General features: G+C 42.0%; 1 protein-coding gene across 2 annotated transcripts in view; it reads right to left on the bottom strand.

Annotated features, from left to right (window-relative positions):
• Positions 1 to 14,555, bottom strand: part of hivep1 (HIVEP zinc finger 1) — a 210,800-nt gene extending 196,245 nt beyond the window's left edge. For both annotated transcript variants that reach the window (XM_043719023.2, XM_043719026.2), the window contains exons 1-2: positions 14,508 to 14,555; positions 12,593 to 12,716 (exon numbers count right to left, since the gene is read on the bottom strand). In XM_043719023.2, the coding sequence (XP_043574958.2) occupies positions 12,593 to 12,632 (40 nt within the window). In that variant the 5' untranslated portion in view covers positions 12,633 to 12,716; positions 14,508 to 14,555. The remainder of the gene's footprint in view (positions 1 to 12,592; positions 12,717 to 14,507) is intronic.
• Between the last annotated feature and the right edge of the window lie 6,626 nt (positions 14,556 to 21,181).

Below are 21,181 nucleotides of genomic sequence, written 5' to 3'. Positions count from 1 at the left end.
GCAATTTGGCATGGCCAATCTACCTAAGTTGTTTAGAGCTATGAAAGCTGAAATAACTCCATATAGGCCTGTTTTTCAGACTGGAGGCCTGTGACCACTGGAGTGACACAAGGATCGGTGCTGGGCCCTCTAACTTTTGTCATTTACATACATGATTTGGATGCGAGCATAAGAGGTACAGTTAGTAAGTTTGCAGATGACACCAAAATTGGAGGTGTAGTGCACAGTGAGGAGGGTTACCTCAGATGGTAACAGGATCTTGATTAGATGGGCCAATGGGCTGAGAAGTGGCAGATGAAGTTTAATTCAGATAAATGTGAGGTGCTGCATTTTGGGAAAGCAAATCTTAGCAGGACTTATACACTTAATGGTAAGGTCCTAGGGAGTGTTGCTGAACAAAGGGACCTTGGAGTGCAGGTTCATAGCTCCTTGAAAGTGGAGTGGCAGGTAGATAGGATAGTGAAGGCGGCATTTGGTATGCTTTCCTTTATTGATCAGAGTATTGAGTACAGGAGTCGGAAGGTCATGTTGCAGCTGTACAGGACATTGGTTAGGCCACTGTTGAAATATTGCATGCAATTCTGGGCTCCTTCCTATCGGAAAGATGTTGTGGAACTTGAAAGGGTTCAGAAAAGATTTACAAGAATGTTGCCAAGGTTGGAGGATTTGAGCTATAGCGAGAGGCTGGGGCTGTTTTCCCTGGAGCGTCGGAGGCTGAGGGGTGACCTTATAGAGGTTTACAAAATTATGAGGAGCATGGATAGGGTAAATAACCTCCCTGAGGTTGGGGAGTCCAGAACTAGAAGACATAGGTTTAGGGTGAGAGGGGAAAGATATAAAAGAGACCTACGGGGCAACTTTTTCACACATAGGGTGGTACGTGTATGGAATGAACTGCCAGAGGAAGTGGTGGAGGCTGGTACAATGCAACATTTAAGAGGCATTTGGATGGGTATATGAATAGGAAGGGTTTGGAGGGATATGGGCTGGGTGCTGGCAGGTGGGACTAGATTGGGTTGGGATATCTGGTCGGCATGGATGGGTTGGACCAAAGGGTCTGTTTCCATGCTGTACATCTCTATGACTCTAGGCCAGTATCCCATCACAGAACCCCCAACTCTCCTGTTGTTTTTATTATCACCTCATACTACCATTTCAACCAAAGAGGGCTCAGCAGTAGTGTTTCTATTTTCCCAAATCATCCATAGCTATGTATCTATGTACAGTGACACTGTAAAAACAAAAACACCATTATGCTAAATCTCTATTCTATATTTTTCACCACCAGGAAAACATCCATGTGGCTAGTGAAACATTAACAAGCAAAGCCTGATAAGGGCAATGCTTAAGTGGAAAAAGTGAACAGGGTGGGGTAGGGAGACAAGGAGGGGAATAAATCAAATAGAGTTGGAAGGGGTACACTTCTGTTTTTTTTCCCTTCACATCAAAGGGCAATGCTGTGTGATCAACCTCCTGTTATTTTGTTTTTTGAAATCTCCTGTTTATTTTTTTTTACCCCCACACTACCGCCTAACTGCAGTAGTGCTTATTTTTTCCCCAGCATCCATGGCGTGTGTGTGCAGCTGTGAGACACAGTGAGAGACACAAAGTGCACGAATCTTTATTCAATTACACTTCTGTTCTTATCAGTCAGCCACAGCTCCCTGATTGGGGCTGTTAATCTGGTCCAATCAGGGAACTCATTCTAAAGGCATGTCTGGATGACCTCGTTGCAAACATTACACAAACTAGGTGGATTTCAAATGGTGGGATGGGTTTTGTTGGGATGCTATTTGGAGCATTGGTGCAGATCCATGTGGGCTGAATGTCCTCTACCTGCACTGTGGGGAGTCTGTGAATGCTATCAACATTTCCTAACTGTTCTAGTTCCCTTTCAACCACAATTAAATCTACTTCAATCACATTTTAAGACTCTTTACTTGAAATCCTAACCACTCACTATAAAATAAAAGCTTTTCCATCTGCAGTGTTTGCTTCTTTTGCCATTCAACTTAAATCAAATGTCCTCTTGTTCTCAATCCTTCCGCTACTGGGAGCAATTAGCCAAATGTATGTTGTCCATAACCCTCCTTCTCTGTAAACAGAACAGCCATAGCTTCACTAGTCCATCACTGAGCTGAGGTCCTTCATCTCTGGAAACATTCACAAATGTAACTTTGCTCTTCTTTTAATTCCTTTGAGGCCTTAAGGTTACGTTCCAAAATTGGGCACGCATTCCATTTGAGATAAAACTAGCATTTTACATAAGGTTCATCATAACTTCCTTCATTTTATATACTAAATGTCATTAATGTTCATGATAACCAACAAGGCCTCATTCCCAGATGAATATATTTCAATGTAAACCAATTTGCCTACAACACACTGTAGATCAAAAATACACATATTTAAATGTCAAATCAAAACTCTAAAGCAATAAATGTGCGAAAAAAGATCATTATTCAAATTGTTCACACCTTTCAAGCAACATTCCCTTTCGGTTTCCCACTGGGAAGTTCCATGCATGCCAATTGGCATGTCAACATATAGCTTCTGGAAATTGCTGCCACACACTGACCTTGCATGTTCATATACACACAGGAAAAACTAGAGGGGTACTACTGACAAGGTCAGTTATATAAAGACAGTGAAAACTGTCAGGAGGGTGCTCTGTAAAACTCAAATTGTTTTATCTGCTTCATGTCTTCATATAGACTTTCATGTCACAAATGCGAACAAAATTCTTTACAAGGTTTTTCTGTTCAGATGTGAAATCCCAGAGACTATGGCTTTTGCCATTTCAGCTAGGGAAACAGGCACCACAAATGGCCAGGCATTCATCTTACTTTTCAATTGACACTTTACTTTCTCACACATTTAGCCATACAATCAGGCTTTGCACTTGCTTTCAAAGACAGATCTCAATATTAAATCATGGCTTGCTAGTGCTCAATGTTTACATGCTCTTGCGTGACCTAACTATACTGATTGGTTGGCATACTAAGAAGACAAGTTTAAATAGATTTGATGAACCCAGAGATCCTAGTGCAGAATTTTGGCCTATCATGGGTATCAATCCAAGGAATTTCCCATTCTGCTGACAGGAATGATTCACAACGTGACATAACCATTTTGTGACAGATAGTTTCATTCATCACAATTTCATTGTATTGAAAATTAATAAAATCACCCTCATCTTCAGAATCAAATAACACATCCATACCTTTGCCCTGAATGCCAATTATCAATACCATCTTCATTGGCAATCATGTCCTCCTCTTTCCACAAATAAATATCTTCCACTTTTCTTGAATGATTTAATGACAAACTCCATTCTGATTTCATCTCAAACTTCTATATTCTATTCGCACAGGACTATTCGCACATGGCATAGCCCATGTGTTGTATCACAAAGCTGGTCCCTTTTTTCTAGAAGCTGTTCTTTTTCTCAAGGATACTGTGTCCTTGCTTTTTCTCTCAGAGGGGTCATGAAACCCTCCCACCTCTGAGCTGACTAGTTTGGTACAGAGATGAAAAAGGATGTTGAGAGGCCTTTTGTTTACATATGAACAGATGAGACTTCAAGCCAAAGTGGTCATGTTTTAGAAGTGACCTGTATAATATGTCAGCTCTCTAGCTGAGCAGTTCAGTCCAGACCAGAACTAGTTAGGAGTTCAGCAGTGTGGAAACAGGCTGCTAAATTCTCTCTGTCCTTCTGCCCCTCTAAATTCAATCTGTAAGCATTTGTTTCATTTTTACAGTTTTATTAAGGGGGTTTGCTTATTGGGACTGTTGTGTATATTCGGAACAGATCATTAAGTCTAGTTAATCTGTATAGACTGAGTTCTGTAGGGGTTCTTTATTCTGTCCTTTGTTGTTCTTTGTGTAATTATGTGAATAAATTTTTGTCTGTTTTAAAACCTAGTAGACAACCTAGCTAACTTACTCCATGTAATTTTTACTGTACGCTTACTGAAACAAATTGTAAAGTTATGTTCTGGGCTGTCTGCTTAAGAATGTTTTGAGTGGTCTGGCCTAGTCCATAACAGACTGGGGGCTTTTTGCAGGATTTTAAATAGCGAGTGGTAGGTGCTAGTGTCTTTATTTCGGGTGCTGGTTTGGTTGGGTAGACAAAGCTTGGAATAGGATTGGCTCTTTTAGTTGCCAAAAGTTTTCTAGAAGTGGATGCAGTGACTTTGGAAGTTTTGCAAAAGGTGAATAAGACCAAGCTGCAGGAATTAGCAGACAAGCGGGGATTGGAGCTACCTGCTTCTGTGAGGAAAGGAGAGATCATTACAGCAGTAGCTCAGCATTTAAACTTGCTGGAGAAACCATCACAATCCATAGAGATGGCAAAAATTCAATTGCAAATGAAGCAGCTTGAGTTAGAAGTGAGAGATAAGGAAAGGACAGCAGAAATGAAACAATTTGAATTATGATTAAAAGCAGAAGAGAGGGAAAAAAAGAGAGCAGGCAGAAGAGAAAAGAAAGAGAGCTTTTGAACTTCAAAAACTGACACTTAAAAAGAAAAGTCAGCTTAAAAGGCTGGATGTAAAGGCTGAAGGTAAGCTTAGTGAGGAAGAGAGTATCTTAGAATCCCTACAGTGTGGAAACAGACTCTTTGGCCCAACAAGTTCACACCGACCCTCTGAACAGTCTCCCCAAACCTATTACTCTATATTAACCACTGACTAATGCGCCTAGCCTACACATCCCTGAACACTATGGGCAATTTAGCATAGCCCATTCACCTACCCTGCACATTTATAGATTGTGGGAGGAAACCGGAACACCGAGAGGAAACCCACACAGACACGGAGAGAATGCGCAAACTCCACACAGATAGTCACCCAAGGCTGGAAATGAACCAGATTCCCTGGCGCTATGAAGCTGCAATGCTAACCACTGAGCCACCATGCCAGCCAGAGTCAGGGTGTGCAAACACCTGGTAGTCAGAGCCGAGCGAGAAACTGTTTAAGTATGTTCAAGCATTGCCTAAATTTGATGAGAAGGATGTGGAAGCCTTTTTCATCTCAGTTGAAAAGGGTGGCTAAACAAATGCAGTAGCCAGTGGCAATGTGGGTTTTGTTGATTTAAATGAAACTTGTAGGTAGGGCTAGTGAGGTTTTCACATCACTATCGGAGGAGGTGAAAAAAGCCATTTTAAGTGCATATGAGGTTGTACCAGAAGCTGATAGACAACATTTCAGAAATCTAAGGAGGGACCCAGGTCAAATCACATTGAATTTGAAAAGATCAAACAGTAATTTCGATAGATGGATAACCGCTTTAAAAATCGGCCAAACTTATGAAGCCATTAGAGTGGTAATTATTTTGGAGGAATTCAAAAATTCACTGCCCGAAGTAGTGCGAACTCATGTGGAAAAACAGAGAGTTAAAACAACAAGGTTAGCAGCTGAAGTGGCTGACAATTATGACCTGGTCCATAAAACACTGTTTGGCTTCCAAAATTAATTTCAGTCTATGAGGGATAGAAATTGGGCAAAGAGAAATCCTCATGTGGAAAGGAAAAGGTAGATCTCAGTGAAGATTATAAGGATAACTTACCAGCAGATAAAAAAGAAACCCTTCAGGGGGACAAAGAAGTTAAAAAGCTCCAGTGTTTTCATTGCAATAAAGTGGGCCACACGAAATCAGTGTTGGTGGGCTAGGAGAAAGCCAGATGTAGGAAAACCAGACGAGCCTGGGAGTTTTGTTGGACTAGTAACAAAAAGCACAAGGGAAGTTAGACAACTGCCTCAGAGTGTACAAGATGATCAGAGGTTGATTAAGGAGAAAGTACCAGATCTGCTTAAAAAGTATACATGGAAGAGTAAATTTTATTCACATTGGGAAGGAGTAGCAGGTTAAGAAGTTACAACATAAAGGGGCACAGGATCCTCTCAGTCTGTAATGCTGAAGGATGAGGAGATATGTACTCCTGATGGACTGTTGCCAGAAAAGGTACTCTTAACAGGAATTCATGGTGAGACAAAAAGTGCTCAGTTATGTAAAGTGAGGCTAGAGAGTCCAGAGAAGAGTGGAGAATTTGTGGTAGGAGTACTGGACAAACTCTCAGCTCCAGGGATACAATTTGTCCTTGCAAATGATATTGCTGATTCACAGGTAGGCATGCTGTGAAAAGCCAGTGGAGGCGCAGGCAACTGAAGAAATGAAGGAAGGATGTTTATCCAGGAATTTTCCCACATTGTGTGATCACAAGATCACAGAGGCACAAGTTGAAGCAGGAGAGATCAAAAGGCACAGATAAGGAAGCTGACATAACTTTATCAGGGACTTTTTTTGAACAGATAAGTGGGACAGAGCAGAAGCAACTAGGTAAGCATGCAAGCATCTTTAGCTCTGCTATGCTTATTGAGTTACAGCACAAAGATGAGAACTTAAGACAGTTGTATCAAAAGGCATATACTGAGAAGGAGAGTGAATGCATCCCTGTGTGTAATTACTTAACAAATGATTTCTTAATAAGGAAATGGAGACCATTCAAGCAGATAAGTGGACAAAGATTCCAGCTCAGCGAGCAAACTTATATCCAAAATCTCAACCTGAGCTACAAATCTTCTCAAAACTCATCAAATTGTTTTGCCAGTAAGGTATAGAAAAGAGATGCTGCAAGTGGCCCTTGAGCTACTACTTGGAGGTCATTTAGGGGGTGAGGAAAACACAGGCTAAAATACAAAGACATTTTTACTGGCTTGGACTACACAAGGATGTAGTTGAATTTTGCAAGATGTGTTATACATGTCAACTAATCAGAAAACCACAGGCAGTAATAAAACCTGCACCTTTAATACCCATTCCAGCATTTGAGGAACCTTTCACAAGAGTCTTGACATGTAGGTCCACTACCTCTAACAAAAAGTGGGAATAAGTATTTATTAACAATAATGGATGTGTTGACTAATATTCCAGAGGCAATCCTATTCCGCAATATCACAGCTAAAAGGGTTGTGGAAGAATTACTTAATTTTTTTTACGATATACACTCTACCAATGGAGATCCAATCAGATTAAGGGTCAAATTTCACATCCAAACTATTCAAGGAGGTTACGGATAATTTGGGAATAATCTACTCCGTACCATCCAGAATCACAGGGAGCGCTAGAGAGATGGCATCAAACACTAAAGACCATGTTGAGGGCTTATGGTCAGGATTATCCAGGAAATTGGGAAAGGGAATTCCGTTTGTACTTTTTGCGATCTGAGATGCACCAAATGAATCAACCAAATTCAGTCCATATGAATTAATTTTTGGGCATGAAGTAAGAGGACCATTAAAATTGATTAAGGAGAAATTAATAGGTCAGAATATTTGGACTATGTATCAAATTTTTGAGAACGAATAAATAGAGCTGGAGAGTTGGCTAGACGGCATTTAAACGTATACAGCATACAATGAAACAAGAAGCGGATAAGAAATCACAAATTTGCAATTTTGCAATTGGGAATAAGGTATTGGTGTTATTTGCAGTCACAGGTGAGCTTTTAAAAGCAAGGTTTAGTGGACCTTATCAAATCTAGAGGAAATTGAGTGAGGTGAACTACTTGATAAAGACTCCAGAAAGGAAGAAATCCCAGACTCTGTCATGTGAATATGCTCAAAAGGTATTTTGATAGGGAAGGAAAGTAAGAGAAGAAGATGTTAAATAATTACAGCATAGAAAGAAGAACCAAGTTCAGAGGATTCTGAATTGGACATTCCTCAAATCAAATTGGACAATGAGAAAGTTGTCAAAAATTGGAATAAATTATTGAGTTACCTTCCATAAGAAAAATCGAAATTTTTGGTGCTGGTGCTGGTGTTTTTATCACCAGCACTGCATCTGTTATGAACCAGCCCAGACCACTCAAAACATTCTTCAGCATGCAGCCCAGTCCATAACTTTGCAATTTATTTCACTAAGTGAACGTGGAAATTACCCAGAGTAAGTTAGTTAGGGTGACTACCAGGTTTTAAGATAGACAAAAATATATTCACAACATTACACAAAGAACAGAATAAAGAACCCCTACAGAACTCAGTCAATCCAAACTAGACTTAATTGTGCTGTTCCGAAATCCCAATAAGCAAACCCCTTTAAAATAAATCAGTAAAATGGAACAAATGCTTACAGGTTGAAATTACAGGGGCAGAGGGCGAGAGAGAGTTTAGCAGCCTGTTTCCACACAGCTGAATTCCTAGCTAGTTCTGGACTGAACTGCTCAGCTAGAGAGCTGGCCACATCCCTTTCATTATACAGGTCATTCTAAAACATGACCACTTTGGCCTGAAGTCCCATCTGTTTACATAGAAACAAAAGGCCTCTCAACATCCTTTTTCATCTCTGTACCAAACTAGTCAACTCGGAGCTAGGAGGGTTTCATGACCCCTCTGAGAGAAAAACCAAGAACACAGTATCCTTGAGAAAAGGAACAGCTTCTAGAAAAAAGGGACCAGCTTTGTGACAGTTGTCATCTATCATCCAGATGTTATTTCTTTTTCCATCATTCTATCCCTGAACAGCTCGTTTAGAGAGACATCCAATGGTTGAACATGGCTAATATCACTGAAATATTATTGTTTTGCAATTAGCAATCATCAACATCATTGATGAGGTGTGTTCTGAATATGTTACAGATGAGAAGACTTTTGTCTTTATGTAATCTTCCTCCTGATGAGAAACCCCAAACTTTCTATATTTTTCTCGGCCAACTGTCTTCACGAACATTGTTTTCTCATCAAATTTGTTTATCATTTGACTGGTTGCTATATCAAAAGTTCAAGGAAGTCTTATCCACGTTCACAACACAATCCAACCTCTATGTTCTTTTCTCATGTTTGATTATAAGCCATACACATATGACAAGAATGTCATCTAATTCTATTGGGAGACAGTGAAACCTTGGTCTTCTGTTACAGTGCAAAATTACTTATTTTCATAAATCTGATACACCAAAAGTCAACTCTGAAATCGGCAACACTGAATTTGGATATATCAATAAACTGAGAGTCCATTGACAGCAATTCTCATCAACATATTTTGCAAATTTAACTTTTAATGGCAGCCACTTTGTACATTCATTCTTAGGCACGTGCCTAAGGTCTAATATGCTTCCCCATTACTTGGAATTTTCCAGCTGCCTCTGAATTATTTGTTTGCTTTGCAAACTCAACATTAGTTTGAAATGGACAATGTATCTATGGTCCTTCTTGATACCATGTTGCATAGTAGAAAGAGTGGGCTGTGCAGGAACACTGTGCACCACTGAGCCGGTAACTTTGGCATCACATGCTCTCACGTGCAAACACGAGAACCAAACTGCCACCTTCAATGGTATGATATTCTATAATTCTATCATGTAGGTATAATCAGGGTGAGTCTGACATTAGCAAAGAGAGAGTGACAAGTACAAACAGTTTAGATTCTGGCTAAAAATCATAAGTTCGCTATACATGAGATGCACAACTTTCTAAATGACTGGTCAGACGTCAACTTTTACATGACACCAGAATTACTCAAGTTTATGATATTTCACTTACTTGATACAGAGGTTACAATCGGAGAGCTCCTAAACTCTGTATACAGTATCAATACAGCACCAACATGCAATTAAAATAATTTTAATCCAAAGTGTTGCAAATGTATGCATGTCACATTAATTTGAAGTTAACGAAGTGTGATAGTAAATAAGGGCACCTAATAAGATAGTTAAAATGTTCACAAGTGTTAGAAAATAACACCACCAATCCTTAACTTCGGATATTAAAACAAGGAATTCAATTAGGATTGCCAAATTGAGAACTTTTACCTCAGAGCAAGTTTTAAACAAAATTTTATTTTTCTTACTGGTTCATTTCTATATCCTGCAATTTAAATATATTATCAGGTCAAAGCTTAAACCTTGAAGCCACCATTAAGCTGAATGTGGGAGTTTGTACATTCTCCCAGTGTCTGCGTGGGTTTCCTCCGGGTGCTCCGGTTTCCTCCCACAGTCCAAAAGATGTGCAGGTCAGGTGAGTTGGCCATGTTAAATTGCCCATAGTGTTAGGTGCATTAGTGAGGGGGAATAGGTCTGGGTGGGTTACTCTTCGGAGGGTCGGTGTGGACTTGTTGGGCCGAAGGGCCTGCTTCCATACTGTAGGGAATTTAATTACCTATGTGTACAGATTCCAATTTCAACTTTCTTCCTCATCCTCTCATAAGCTTACATAAACTGAGAAAAATATTACTGTGACAAATTAAGAGTACAATAGAACAAAAACATTATAATCTCAATTTTACAATACAGTAAGTTTTTTTAAGGAATAAGCTCTTTGATACAAAACTACAAAAGTTAATTCAGAAGATCAGACAGTATCTTTCAAAGGTGAAATCCTGATCTTCACACTATTTAGAACATTTCAAAATTCCAAACGTTTCAAGTGCACCTTAGTGTTTTAGATCAAGCTTTGATAATACCTTGCTTTTAAAACCTCTTGCACAAGGCTGAAGTGGCAGACTCTCAGAGATTTAGATGATATCATCTGAGATGTGATTTATGGTAGAATCCTAGAAGTCTGGCAAGATCTACCTTGATGTCAGTAGTAATTTGATGCATCTTTTACGCATCAAAATTGTATCAAAATTCAAGGAAGTCTTATTCATGTTCACAACACAATCCAATCTGTACATGTTCTTTTTTCATGTTTGATTATAAGCCATAGAAATGTGACAAGAATGTCAACTATGGGAGACAGTGAAATCTTGGTCTTGATTATTGATTACATTACAGCGTGGAAACAGGCCCTTCGGCCTAACAAGTCCACACCGACCCGCCGAAGCGCAACCCACCCAGACCCCTACATTTACCCCTTACCTAACACTACGGGCAATTTAGCATGGCCAATTCACCTGACCTGCACATCTTTGGATTGTGGGAGGAAACCGGAGCACCCGGAGGAAACCCACGCAGACATGGGGAGAACGTGCAAACTCCACACAGTCAGTCGCCTGAGGCGGGAATTGAACCCGGGTCTCTGGCGCTGTGAGGCAACAGTGCTAACCACTGTGCCACCGTGCTGCCCACTTCTGTTACAGTGCAAAATATTTTTTGTTTTCTTAAATCTGATACACCATCAAAAGTCAACTCTGAAATCTGTTAACACTAAATTTAGATATATCAGTAAACTGATAGTTGTGGAAGGACTGTTCCACAAATCCTGCAAAGAGACAAGCATAGTTCAGGCCTATGTGGGTGCCCATGGCCAGCCCTTTGGTTTAAAGGAAGTGGGAGGAATCTTAAAAAAAAACTGTTGAGAGTGAGGATCAATTCTGTCAAACGAATGAGAGTATCACTAGAGAAGGACTGGTTGGGCCTACGGGAAAGGATGAAGCGAGGGCTTTTAGGCCCTACATGTGGGGGACTTGCGTATTAAGGGTCTGTATATCCATGGTGAACAAGAAGTGTTTGGGGCCAGAAAATTGTAAGTTTTGGAAGAAGTGGAGAGCATGGGTTGTGTCATTTTTGTAGGTAGGGAGTTCCTGGACGAAAGGGGAAAGAACGGAGTTGAGGTATGAGGAGATGAGTTCGGTGGGGCAGGAGCAGGCAAAGACAATGGATCAACTGGGGCAGTCAGATATATAGATTTTGGATGGAGGATACAGACAGTGCAGGGTTGGGGAATTATCAGGTTGGAGACTGTGGACGGGAGATCTCCCAAAGTGGCGAGCGTGTTGATGGTCTGGAAGATGATGTCTTAGTGATCAGAGGTGGACTGCTTGAGCAACTCAAGCCAAAATGGACTTATTGAGATATAATTTTGATGGAAGGAAAGCATTTGAGCAATCTCCATTTAAGATGTGCTCAGAGCAGATCAGTTATGTTACCCTGACCTTCATTCTGTTTTACTCCAGTGCCAGGTCAGATCAAAAGCCCTGAATTCAGGCACTATTTACATTATAACTGCAATATCAATGTGACAGTGATATATCCCAATGCCTAGTACATTTTAATGGCTAATCTTAGTTTCAATGATATTGGCATTTCTCACTCTCTCAAACTTCAGATTAATTTGTTGCCAGTCTTGCATAATTCTAACCTCACCAAAAGGTGTCCCATTTAGATTAGGGTAAATTGTCTCTAATGATGGACATTTCTCAGTTCATTCCAGTTATATAAATGAAATGATTTATTGTGTATACACAAGTTTCTTTATGAGTAATCTGTGATCCTTACCAAAATAATTGCTTTAAATTCTCCTTTTACAAATAAAGACTTAATATAGCATATTGGAGTTTGATCATATTAGTCAATGACACTGTAAATTTATAAATCCTAATTCAGTCATTGGTTTATATTCTTCCAATTATTGAAAGATACTTCAGTGAAGTTCCCCATACTATTTTCAACCACCGGCATTTTAAGATTGATCACAGTGCCAATTTGTGCACTAAAACATCTGGACTTTTTTTGTAATTTTAACCAAAAGATTAGTAATACAACTGAAAGACTGGACAACAGATTGAACATCTCAATAATAATAACGTACATTGAAAATTAGAAATTAGGCCAACAACTAGACATTTTTAAAAGGTTTTTGGCAATTCTCACCTCTTAGAGGCTTAGGATTAACTTGTTTCCGACGTGGCATGTTCCAGCCTCACCAAAGTGAAGGGAGGCAAAGACAGGGATGGCGGAAAGGCCGCCTGGCACTGACCAAACACCATCAAAACAACTGAAAGATAAAAATTAATATGGTAAAAGTCATTCCCCACATCTGATAAAATCAGGAAGAAAGTATACAACAAAAGCAATCTGTTTTAGGAGGCACAAAGTATAAAATTGATGCATTTTCTAGGAGGGGGAAAAAGATATTCTTCTCCACAATAATTAAGAGTATGCAGTTTGCACTAACTCAAAAGTTAAATTTGGGAGTCTGCAAAGTGGTGTGTAATGTGGTGGAAAGGTAAAACTTTCCAAATCTGAGCCTTCTCACATAAAATCAATACAAAATGATTACATATTAAAAGTTATGCTTTCCTTTCTTGTCCAACTCCCAAATCTATTCATAAATATTAAATGCAGTCAGCCCCTTTATGATGCATCTCACAATATGATCCAAAAACCAACTTTACTACACACTAAAGACATGTAGAGGAATACAATGTTTTTGTGGTGTTTGCAATACTCAAAATCATTTCCCAGATTCACTGTAACAAGTTATCAAACAAAGGCAGTGTTTCTTCAGAGAATACCAGGAATGATGACTACAATTCACCACCTGACAAAGGAGCAGCACTCTGAAAGCTAGTGCTTCCAAATAAACCTGTTGGACTATAACCTGGTGTTGTGTGATTTTTAACTTTGTACACCCCAGTCCACCTCCAAGTCATGATAATTCAAATGCACTTAGTTGCAAATATTTTGGGAAAACCAATGCTTTTTTGGGTAGAAACCAAAATGCAGCTTACTCCAGACCCATGGATTTTCATGCTGGTAGATCGACATCAATTTTGGTAGAGCTATTAAATCTGATTACTTGAACAATGCTCTCAGCAAATAACTGCAGAGGGTGCTCAGATTGAAGTCACATTTTCAAAGTTTTGCCATTCAAATTTCAAGCTGGACTCCACATCTTACAAATAGAAGATCAAACTTAACATGGAGACAAGCAACTTTTATTGGAATATATTCTTCAGAGAGTTGACATGTTTCAACTTTAGAATAAGATGCAATCAAAGGGGCATACAATACCAAATGTTTAACACACACTATCTCAATGTTTTCCTCAATCCTGTTCACAGTCACTTCAACATATGTCCCAAAACAAAGACTGAACTCTGCTACACCTACTCCTCTAAAGTGGTTAGCTGTTAGCTGGCAAAACTCTTTGAGCCTCCAGAGCATAGCCATCGATACTAAATAAAAGAAATGTTCAAAGATAATGCAAAATGCTGCTGCCTCGAAAGCAAAGAGGTTAACTGCAAATCTGGGACGTCTGCTCTTCCAAATCTCAGAGTAGTAAATGTTATGTCTATGTAAAGTAGGAGAAGCCAGAAAGTGACAGTAGAAATGAAAAGATTGGATTAGAGCAAAGGCTTCATCATCCCCAGTCCAACACTGGCTCTTCCACATCATTACAGTCAAGGGATCACACCGAAGGCAGATGGAAGGAACAAACTACAAAGCAAAATGAAATTAGAAGTAAAAATACAGACAAAAGAGGCACAGAATCAGAGCAAGGGGTGTGCAGGCAGGTCATTAGATTTCACAGGAGGGGTACAGCAAGAAAGAGTAGAAGGTGCTGATCACACTTGGGTGAAGTCGGATCAAAGAGAAGGGGGAAGAATGACAGGGGTGGGGGAGGGGTAGATGTAGGAAGCAGGTGGGGGTCATGGATCATGGGAGGAAATCACAAAGGAGTGGGAGCTGGCACTCAGTCAGCAGTGTCCCAGTCAGTAGGCCCCCCACCGTCAGACAGGCAAGCGAGGGAGCTAGCCACCCGGCTACTCCATCACTCTCTCACCTCCTTCTCCTCCTCTTTGGAGCCGGGGCTGGAAGCGGCTGCCAGGCTTGCCCCATGACGTCAGCGGAGCTCCCGTCCCGCCCCGCCCCCACACCCCCCCCCCCGCGCGCTACTGCGGGCGGGGCGGGGATGACGTAGGGGAACCGCGAGCAGCGGACCGCCCCGCCCACAGGCAAGGAGCAGCTGCTGATTGGTCGGGTGCGGTGCCGAGTCCGGAGTCCCCTCCCCCCTCGGCGGGGCCCCTCTGTACATCCCTCGGAGTGACGGATATCCCGGAGGTTCCTCGCTGTCAGCTCACGTTGTGTCCTTCACACACTGGGCTTTCCCATTGCTTCCAGGTACCTCGGCACCTCCCCCATTCCACCCCACACACGGCGACAATTTATTTAAAAATCACCAACCAGCGGAAGACGCGCCGTGTAAGAACTGCCGCCCGTGCAGCAGATTGCCGTCACTGCTGCTGACAAACCCCGGGCAGCGCGGGGGCGCGGGGGGAAGGGGGCGCCCGGTGCCCTCCTGACCCGGGCTGTGCTGACGTACAAAACCCCAACCTTGTGCGTGTCTTTTTAAATATATATATATATAAAACATTGCAGTGAGGAAGGCGGAACGGAATCCTCTGGAGGGCACCAGCCAATAGTCGAGATGAACAACCACTGCCTTGTGAACGCGAAGGTACCCCCCTCCCCAGCACATCCCCTCCCCCCTCCCCCCCCCACAGCTCATCCCCCCCCCACAGCTCATCCCCCCTCATCCCCTCCTCCCCTCCCCCCACAGCTCATCCCCCCTCCCCCCACAGCTCATCCCCTCCCCCCACAGCTCATCCCCTCCCCCCACAGCTCATCCCCTCCCCCCACAGCTCATCCCCTGCCCCCCTCCCCCCACAGCTCTTCCCCTCCCCCCACAGGTCATCCCCTCCCCCGATCCGGAAGCAATCGGCGGGTGATGGCGGAAACCCTCCGCCGGTCACCGACAAGGAGCACCCCCGGGGTCGGGGCGGGGGGAGATAAATATTTGAGGAAATTAGCGTCTGGAATTGCCCGGCTTCAAAACATAGCAGCGTGTTGAGAAACACGTCCCTCGATTTCCAAAACCAATGCAACAAACCTGAATTGTTTATTCTCTCCCACCCCCTCCGCCCAATGAAGGGCGTCGATAAGTTAAATCGTTTTAAAAATAAGACTCAAGTTCCTATTTGACCTCGAGGACCACACGTAAGCGGTGGGAAGGTTTTTGCGTCGACGGTCTGTCTGGGAGGTTTCCATATAACGACCAGATAGTTCAGAAATTTCCAGATTAACACGTCAGCTTTCGACATGAACGTAAAACTCTCTCTTCACGTCCCTGAGGTGCAGAACCTAAATATTTGAAAGTTCCCATCTACATCAGAACTTTATATAAAACTCATCGTTCACGCACCGGCACTTTTGTCACTGGAATTACTCCAGAAAACTTTCCCTCCCTCAACCTGCTCCCCAGCACCGCCAACACTTTAGTTAAAACCCAATACACACCGGCGTAGGAAAGTGCACAGCTCACGCAGGCTCTTCAACTGGGGAAGCTGATTACAGCTTCATTAAAAATGACAGTAGACTGACAAAGATTGCCACAGAACAAGAATTCAAAGGAAAATCCGTAGCCGCTCCTATAGTAGGAGCAGTTCAAAGGAAAAATTTCGGCCATTTTACATTTACTGATCTGAAAAAGACCGAACATAGAGGAATGGAATTTTTTTTACCTTTGCGAACTGCAATGATTTCCGGCCTTAAATAGGTGTAGACTCCGAGCAGAAATAGTTCGCAATTTGACAAATGTTCGGTTTGTAAACCGCAATTGTTTGTTGGTGCAGTAACAATAAATGGGAGGAAAATGTTGAGGACTATAACAGTGTTGTCATGTTGCTTTTAAAATATTACACGTTGATTAAAAATATTTTTTATTTCAAAAATATACTTTATTCATAAAATATTTTGATGATCTGTACAATTAGTCATGCCATACATACATAAACATTCCATTTCTTTGCATACAGAGACAGAGTAATCATTCATATATACAGGTCTGTACATTACTATCCACATATTTAGCTGGGGGGTCAGCAGAGGCCGCTTACTGCGTCGGCCTCCTGTGCTTAGGCAGGCAGACGTTACACCGTGGTCTTACCCCACCTCGTCTTTGCGGCAGCTGCCCCAAGCTTCAGCGCGTCCCTCAACACATAGTCCTGGACATTGGAATGTGCCAGTCTGCAACACTCAGTCGGGGTCAACTCCTTTAGCTGGAAGATCAACAGGTTTCGGACCGCCCAGAGTGCTTCCTTCACTGAGTTGATGATCTTCCAGGCACAGTTGATGTTCGTCTAGGTGTGCGTCCCGGGGAACAGACCGTAGAGCACGGAGTCCCGCATCATGGCGCTGCTCGGGACGGACCGCGACAAACACCACTGCATTCCTCTCCAGACGTCTTCTGTATAGGCACATTCCAGAAGGAGATGTGTGACAGTCTCGTTCCCCCACCCGCAGCCGCTTCGAGGGCAGCGTGCAGTGCAGCTGAGAGTCCGGGTGTGCCTAAAGGATCTCACAGGCAGACCCCTTCTCACTACCAGCCAAACCATGTCTTGGTGCTTGTTGGAAAGTTCTGGCGATGAGGCATTCTGCCAAATGGCTTTGACAATCTGCTGAGGGAACCGCTCGATAGGACCCACCCTCTCCTTTTCCCGAAGGGTCTCAAGGACACTACGTGCTGACCACTTCCTGATGGACTTGTGGTCAAAGGTGTTTTTCTTCATAAACTTCTCCACGAAGGACAGGTGATACGGAACGATCCAACTACTCGGAGAGTTCCGTGGCAGCAAGACCAGGCCCATTCTTTAGAACACGTGGGGACAGGGACCGAGGGACCTCAGTACATAGTGACACTTGGTGTTTACATACCAGGGATCCACGTACAGCTTGATGCAGCCACATACAAAGGTAGCCATCAGGGTGAGGGTGGCATTGGGTGTATTTTTTCCCCCGTTGCCCAGATCTTTATACATAGAGTCCCTTTGGACCCAGTCCATCTTTGATCTCCATATAAATTGGAAGATGGCCCGGGTAACTGCAGCAGCACAGGTTCTGGGAATAGGCCAGACCTGTGCCACGTATAACAGCAATGACAGTGCCTCACACCTGATGACCAGGCTTTTTCCCGCGATGGAGAGCGACCATAGCTTCCATCTGCCCAGTTTATGCCTCACTTTGCTGATACGCTCCTCCCAAGACTTGGCACACACCCCAGCTCCCCCCCCCCCCCCCCCCCACCCCGAACCAAATACCCAGCACCTTCAGGTGATCGGCCCTGACGGTGAAGGGGATCGAGGATTGGTCGGCCCCGTTCCCAAAGTACATGGCCTCGCTCTTGCCTCGGTTTACCCTGGCCCCCGAGGTCCGTTCAAACTGGTCACATATGCACATCAGTCTGTGCATGGACAGCGGATCCGAGCAGAAAACGGCGACATCATCCATTTACAGGGAGGCCTTAACCTGCAGGCCCCCGCTGCCAGGAATAATCACCGCTCTCAGGCTCGCATCCTTCCTGATGGACCTGGCAAATGGCTCTATGCAGCACACAAAAAAGGCAGGAGAGAGAGGGCAGCCCTGCCTGACTGGGAAGCTATCTGATTCCCACCCATTGATTGAGACTGCACTGACAATGTTGGTGTAGAGCAGTCTGATCCAATTGCGGATTCCCTCCCCAAAGCCCATTTTGGAGAGAACATCTCTCATATACATGTGTAATATCCTGTCAAAGGCTTTCTCCTGGTCCAGGCTGATGAGGCAGGTGTCCAACCCTCTGTCCTGCACATAGGTGATCGTATCCCTGAGGAGTGCGAGACTCTCAGCGATCGTCCTGCACAGGTTTGGTCAGGGTGAATCACCGACCCCAGAGCAGACCTGATCCGGTTGGCGATAACCTTTGACAGGATTTTGTAATCCGCATTCACATTGATTAAAAATAAATGTCAATTCATTTAATTTTGTACAGAACTGTTTACCCTGACCTATGAGTGTTTGATGAGTGTTTGTCTTCAACACACCTTAAGAAAACACCACAACGTTATATGCTTTAGTGAGTTATATGAGTTGTCTAAGTGCAGCATTGTTTTGTTAATACGATACCAAAACCTGCACAACTTTGTCTGTGTTTGATAAAAATTATGGTACATGACTTTCCAGCAGTTCTATGGGTTGGATATGCTATTTACACGTGGAAAGACGCTGTCCCAGCCCTGACAAGTTTTTTTTTCAAACTACAAAGATCTGAATCTAAATCCAGTCTCACAAGTTGCCCAAGTGTCCAGCTACATTAATTATTATATCATTATTCAGTAGTAGGTCAACATGTATGTATAATATTACAAGGATTATAGTTTGTGATTTTTGAGAAGATTTGTAGCTCAGGCTGTGGTTCAGGATGTAAGTTTGCTCGCTGAGCTGGAAGGTTTCAGACATTTCATCTCCCTGCTAGATAACATCATCAGTGAGCCTCTGGTGAAGGGTTGGTGTTCTGTCCTGCTTTCTATTCGTGTCTTGATCTGTTAAGGTGGGTGATATCATTTCTGGTTCTTTTTCTCATAGATTGGTAAATGGGGCCCAACCTAATGTGTTTACTGATGGAGTTTCGCTGTGAATGCCACACCTGTAGGAATTCCAGTGCATGTCTCTGTTTAGCCTGTCCTAGGATGGATATGTTGTCCCAGTCAAAGTGGTGTCCTATTTCGTCTGTATGTAAGGATACTAGTAATAGTGGGCCATGTCTTTTGGTGGCTCGTTGGTTTTCGTGTATCCTAGTGGCTAGTTTTCTACCTGTCCGATGTAGTGTTTAATACAGTCCTTGCAGGGTATTTTGCAGATGGCATTTGTTTTGCTGGTTATTGGTTCAGGGTCCTTTTTTTTGGATTATGGTTCATCCTTATTGTCCAAGCTAAACCGAATTAATAAGAATGAACCTGGAGACATAACAATAGTTAAGTTAGAAATTTCAAGTAAAAACAGAAAATTTGAATGTACATTTGATCAACCAAGTAAGATAGAGAAACAAACTAATGTTTCAAGTTTTAAACTATCCTTTAAGTCAGAAAATTGAAAGAAAATTAAAATTATTGGATGTTGGAAAAGTGGATGAAAAAAACATAGAAGATCAGTAAAAAAAACATCAAACATAGATATTTCAAGCATAGAAATTGGAAAAAAGAATATTTTTAAAGGTTATCTCCATGAAATAATAAAATGGCAGTAGAGGAAGAAAAGAATGTATAAATTGCTAAGCTGGTCCAGGGTAAAAATATGAATTGTGTAGAAATTAAAGTTGTAAGTGCATCATTTTGCTTAAAACTGACAAAAACATTGGGTTTATCAATCTGAGAAGAACTAAGGTTGATCAACATAGTGTCAAACAGAATGGAAACAGACCCTTGGTTCTCCTTACAGCTCATCTTCAACAAAGGCATAGCATTTGCCACTCTCTAGGCATCAGGCACCTCACCCGTAGTTACAGATGGTGCAAATATTTCTATAAGGGATACCGCAATTTCCTCCCTTCCCACAGCATTCTGCGATACATTTGATGAGGTCCTGGAGATTTATCCGCCTTTACATATTCTAAGATCTCCAGAACATCCTCCTCTGTAATGTGATCTGTTTTTAAAACATTATTATTTATTTCCCTGAGTTTTTTGCCTCCATTTCTTTCTCTACATTAAAAACTTTTGCAAAATATTAATTTAATATCTTTCTCATCTCCTGGGGTTCAACATGATTAACACACAATTCCTCCACCTTGCATTTTGCCAAAACTGTTCTGACAAAATGTCTACAATAAAATACATCCACTTCTGGGGTCATTTCACAACTCCAATACACTCTATGAAAGTAATTGTTGATAGACTTTGTAGTACTAAGGTCAAGGTTCAGATGACAGTAAATGACATTTATAAATTGCTTTTAGCATACTAAAATGATCTAAGGTGCTTCACAGGAGCATAAACAGACAAAAATTGACATCAAGCCAAACAGAATTTTTTTAAAATTATTTTTGGGGTGTTTTCATTGTTTTTATTGCAGATTTATTATTAAGACATTTATTGCCCATCTGGAATTGCCCTTCAGAAGCTGGCATTGAACTGCGTTGATCTATACTCCAAGTAGTGTAGATGCACCAGAGTGGTGTTGGAGAGGGAATTTCAGGTTTTTAACCTAATAACAATGAATGAATAGGAATATTGTTCCAAGTTAGGGCAGTGAATGACTTGGCTGCTACTTGCAGATAGTGGTATGCTCATCTGTTTGCTTTTTTTGCCCTTAACAGAGTATGGCATCAAACAGCATTGACAAAATTGAAGTTAATGGGAATTGGGAAGCGAGTGGAAACTCACCTAGCACAAAGGAAAATTGTTGTGTTAATTGAAGGAAAAGCATCTCAATTCCAGGGCATTACCCCAGGTGTTCCTCCGGGAATTGTTCTGGGCCCAGCCAACTTAAGCTGTTCCATTAAAAACCTACTGTCCATTTCGAGGTCAGAAATAGGACAATTGCACAATGGTCAGGTCTTCAGATATCAAAGCAGTTCATGCTCATATCCAGCAAAATCTGGAAAATATTCAGTCTTGGGCTGATAGGTGACAAGTGACATTCAAG

This window comes from Chiloscyllium plagiosum, unplaced genomic scaffold, assembly GCF_037043375.1.
Source record: "Chiloscyllium plagiosum isolate Xiang-an unplaced genomic scaffold, Cpla_swu_hap1 HiC_scaffold_34, whole genome shotgun sequence".
Classification (NCBI taxonomy): domain Eukaryota; kingdom Metazoa; phylum Chordata; class Chondrichthyes; order Orectolobiformes; family Hemiscylliidae; genus Chiloscyllium; species Chiloscyllium plagiosum.
This window is presented reverse-complemented; position numbering and strand designations above follow the sequence as displayed.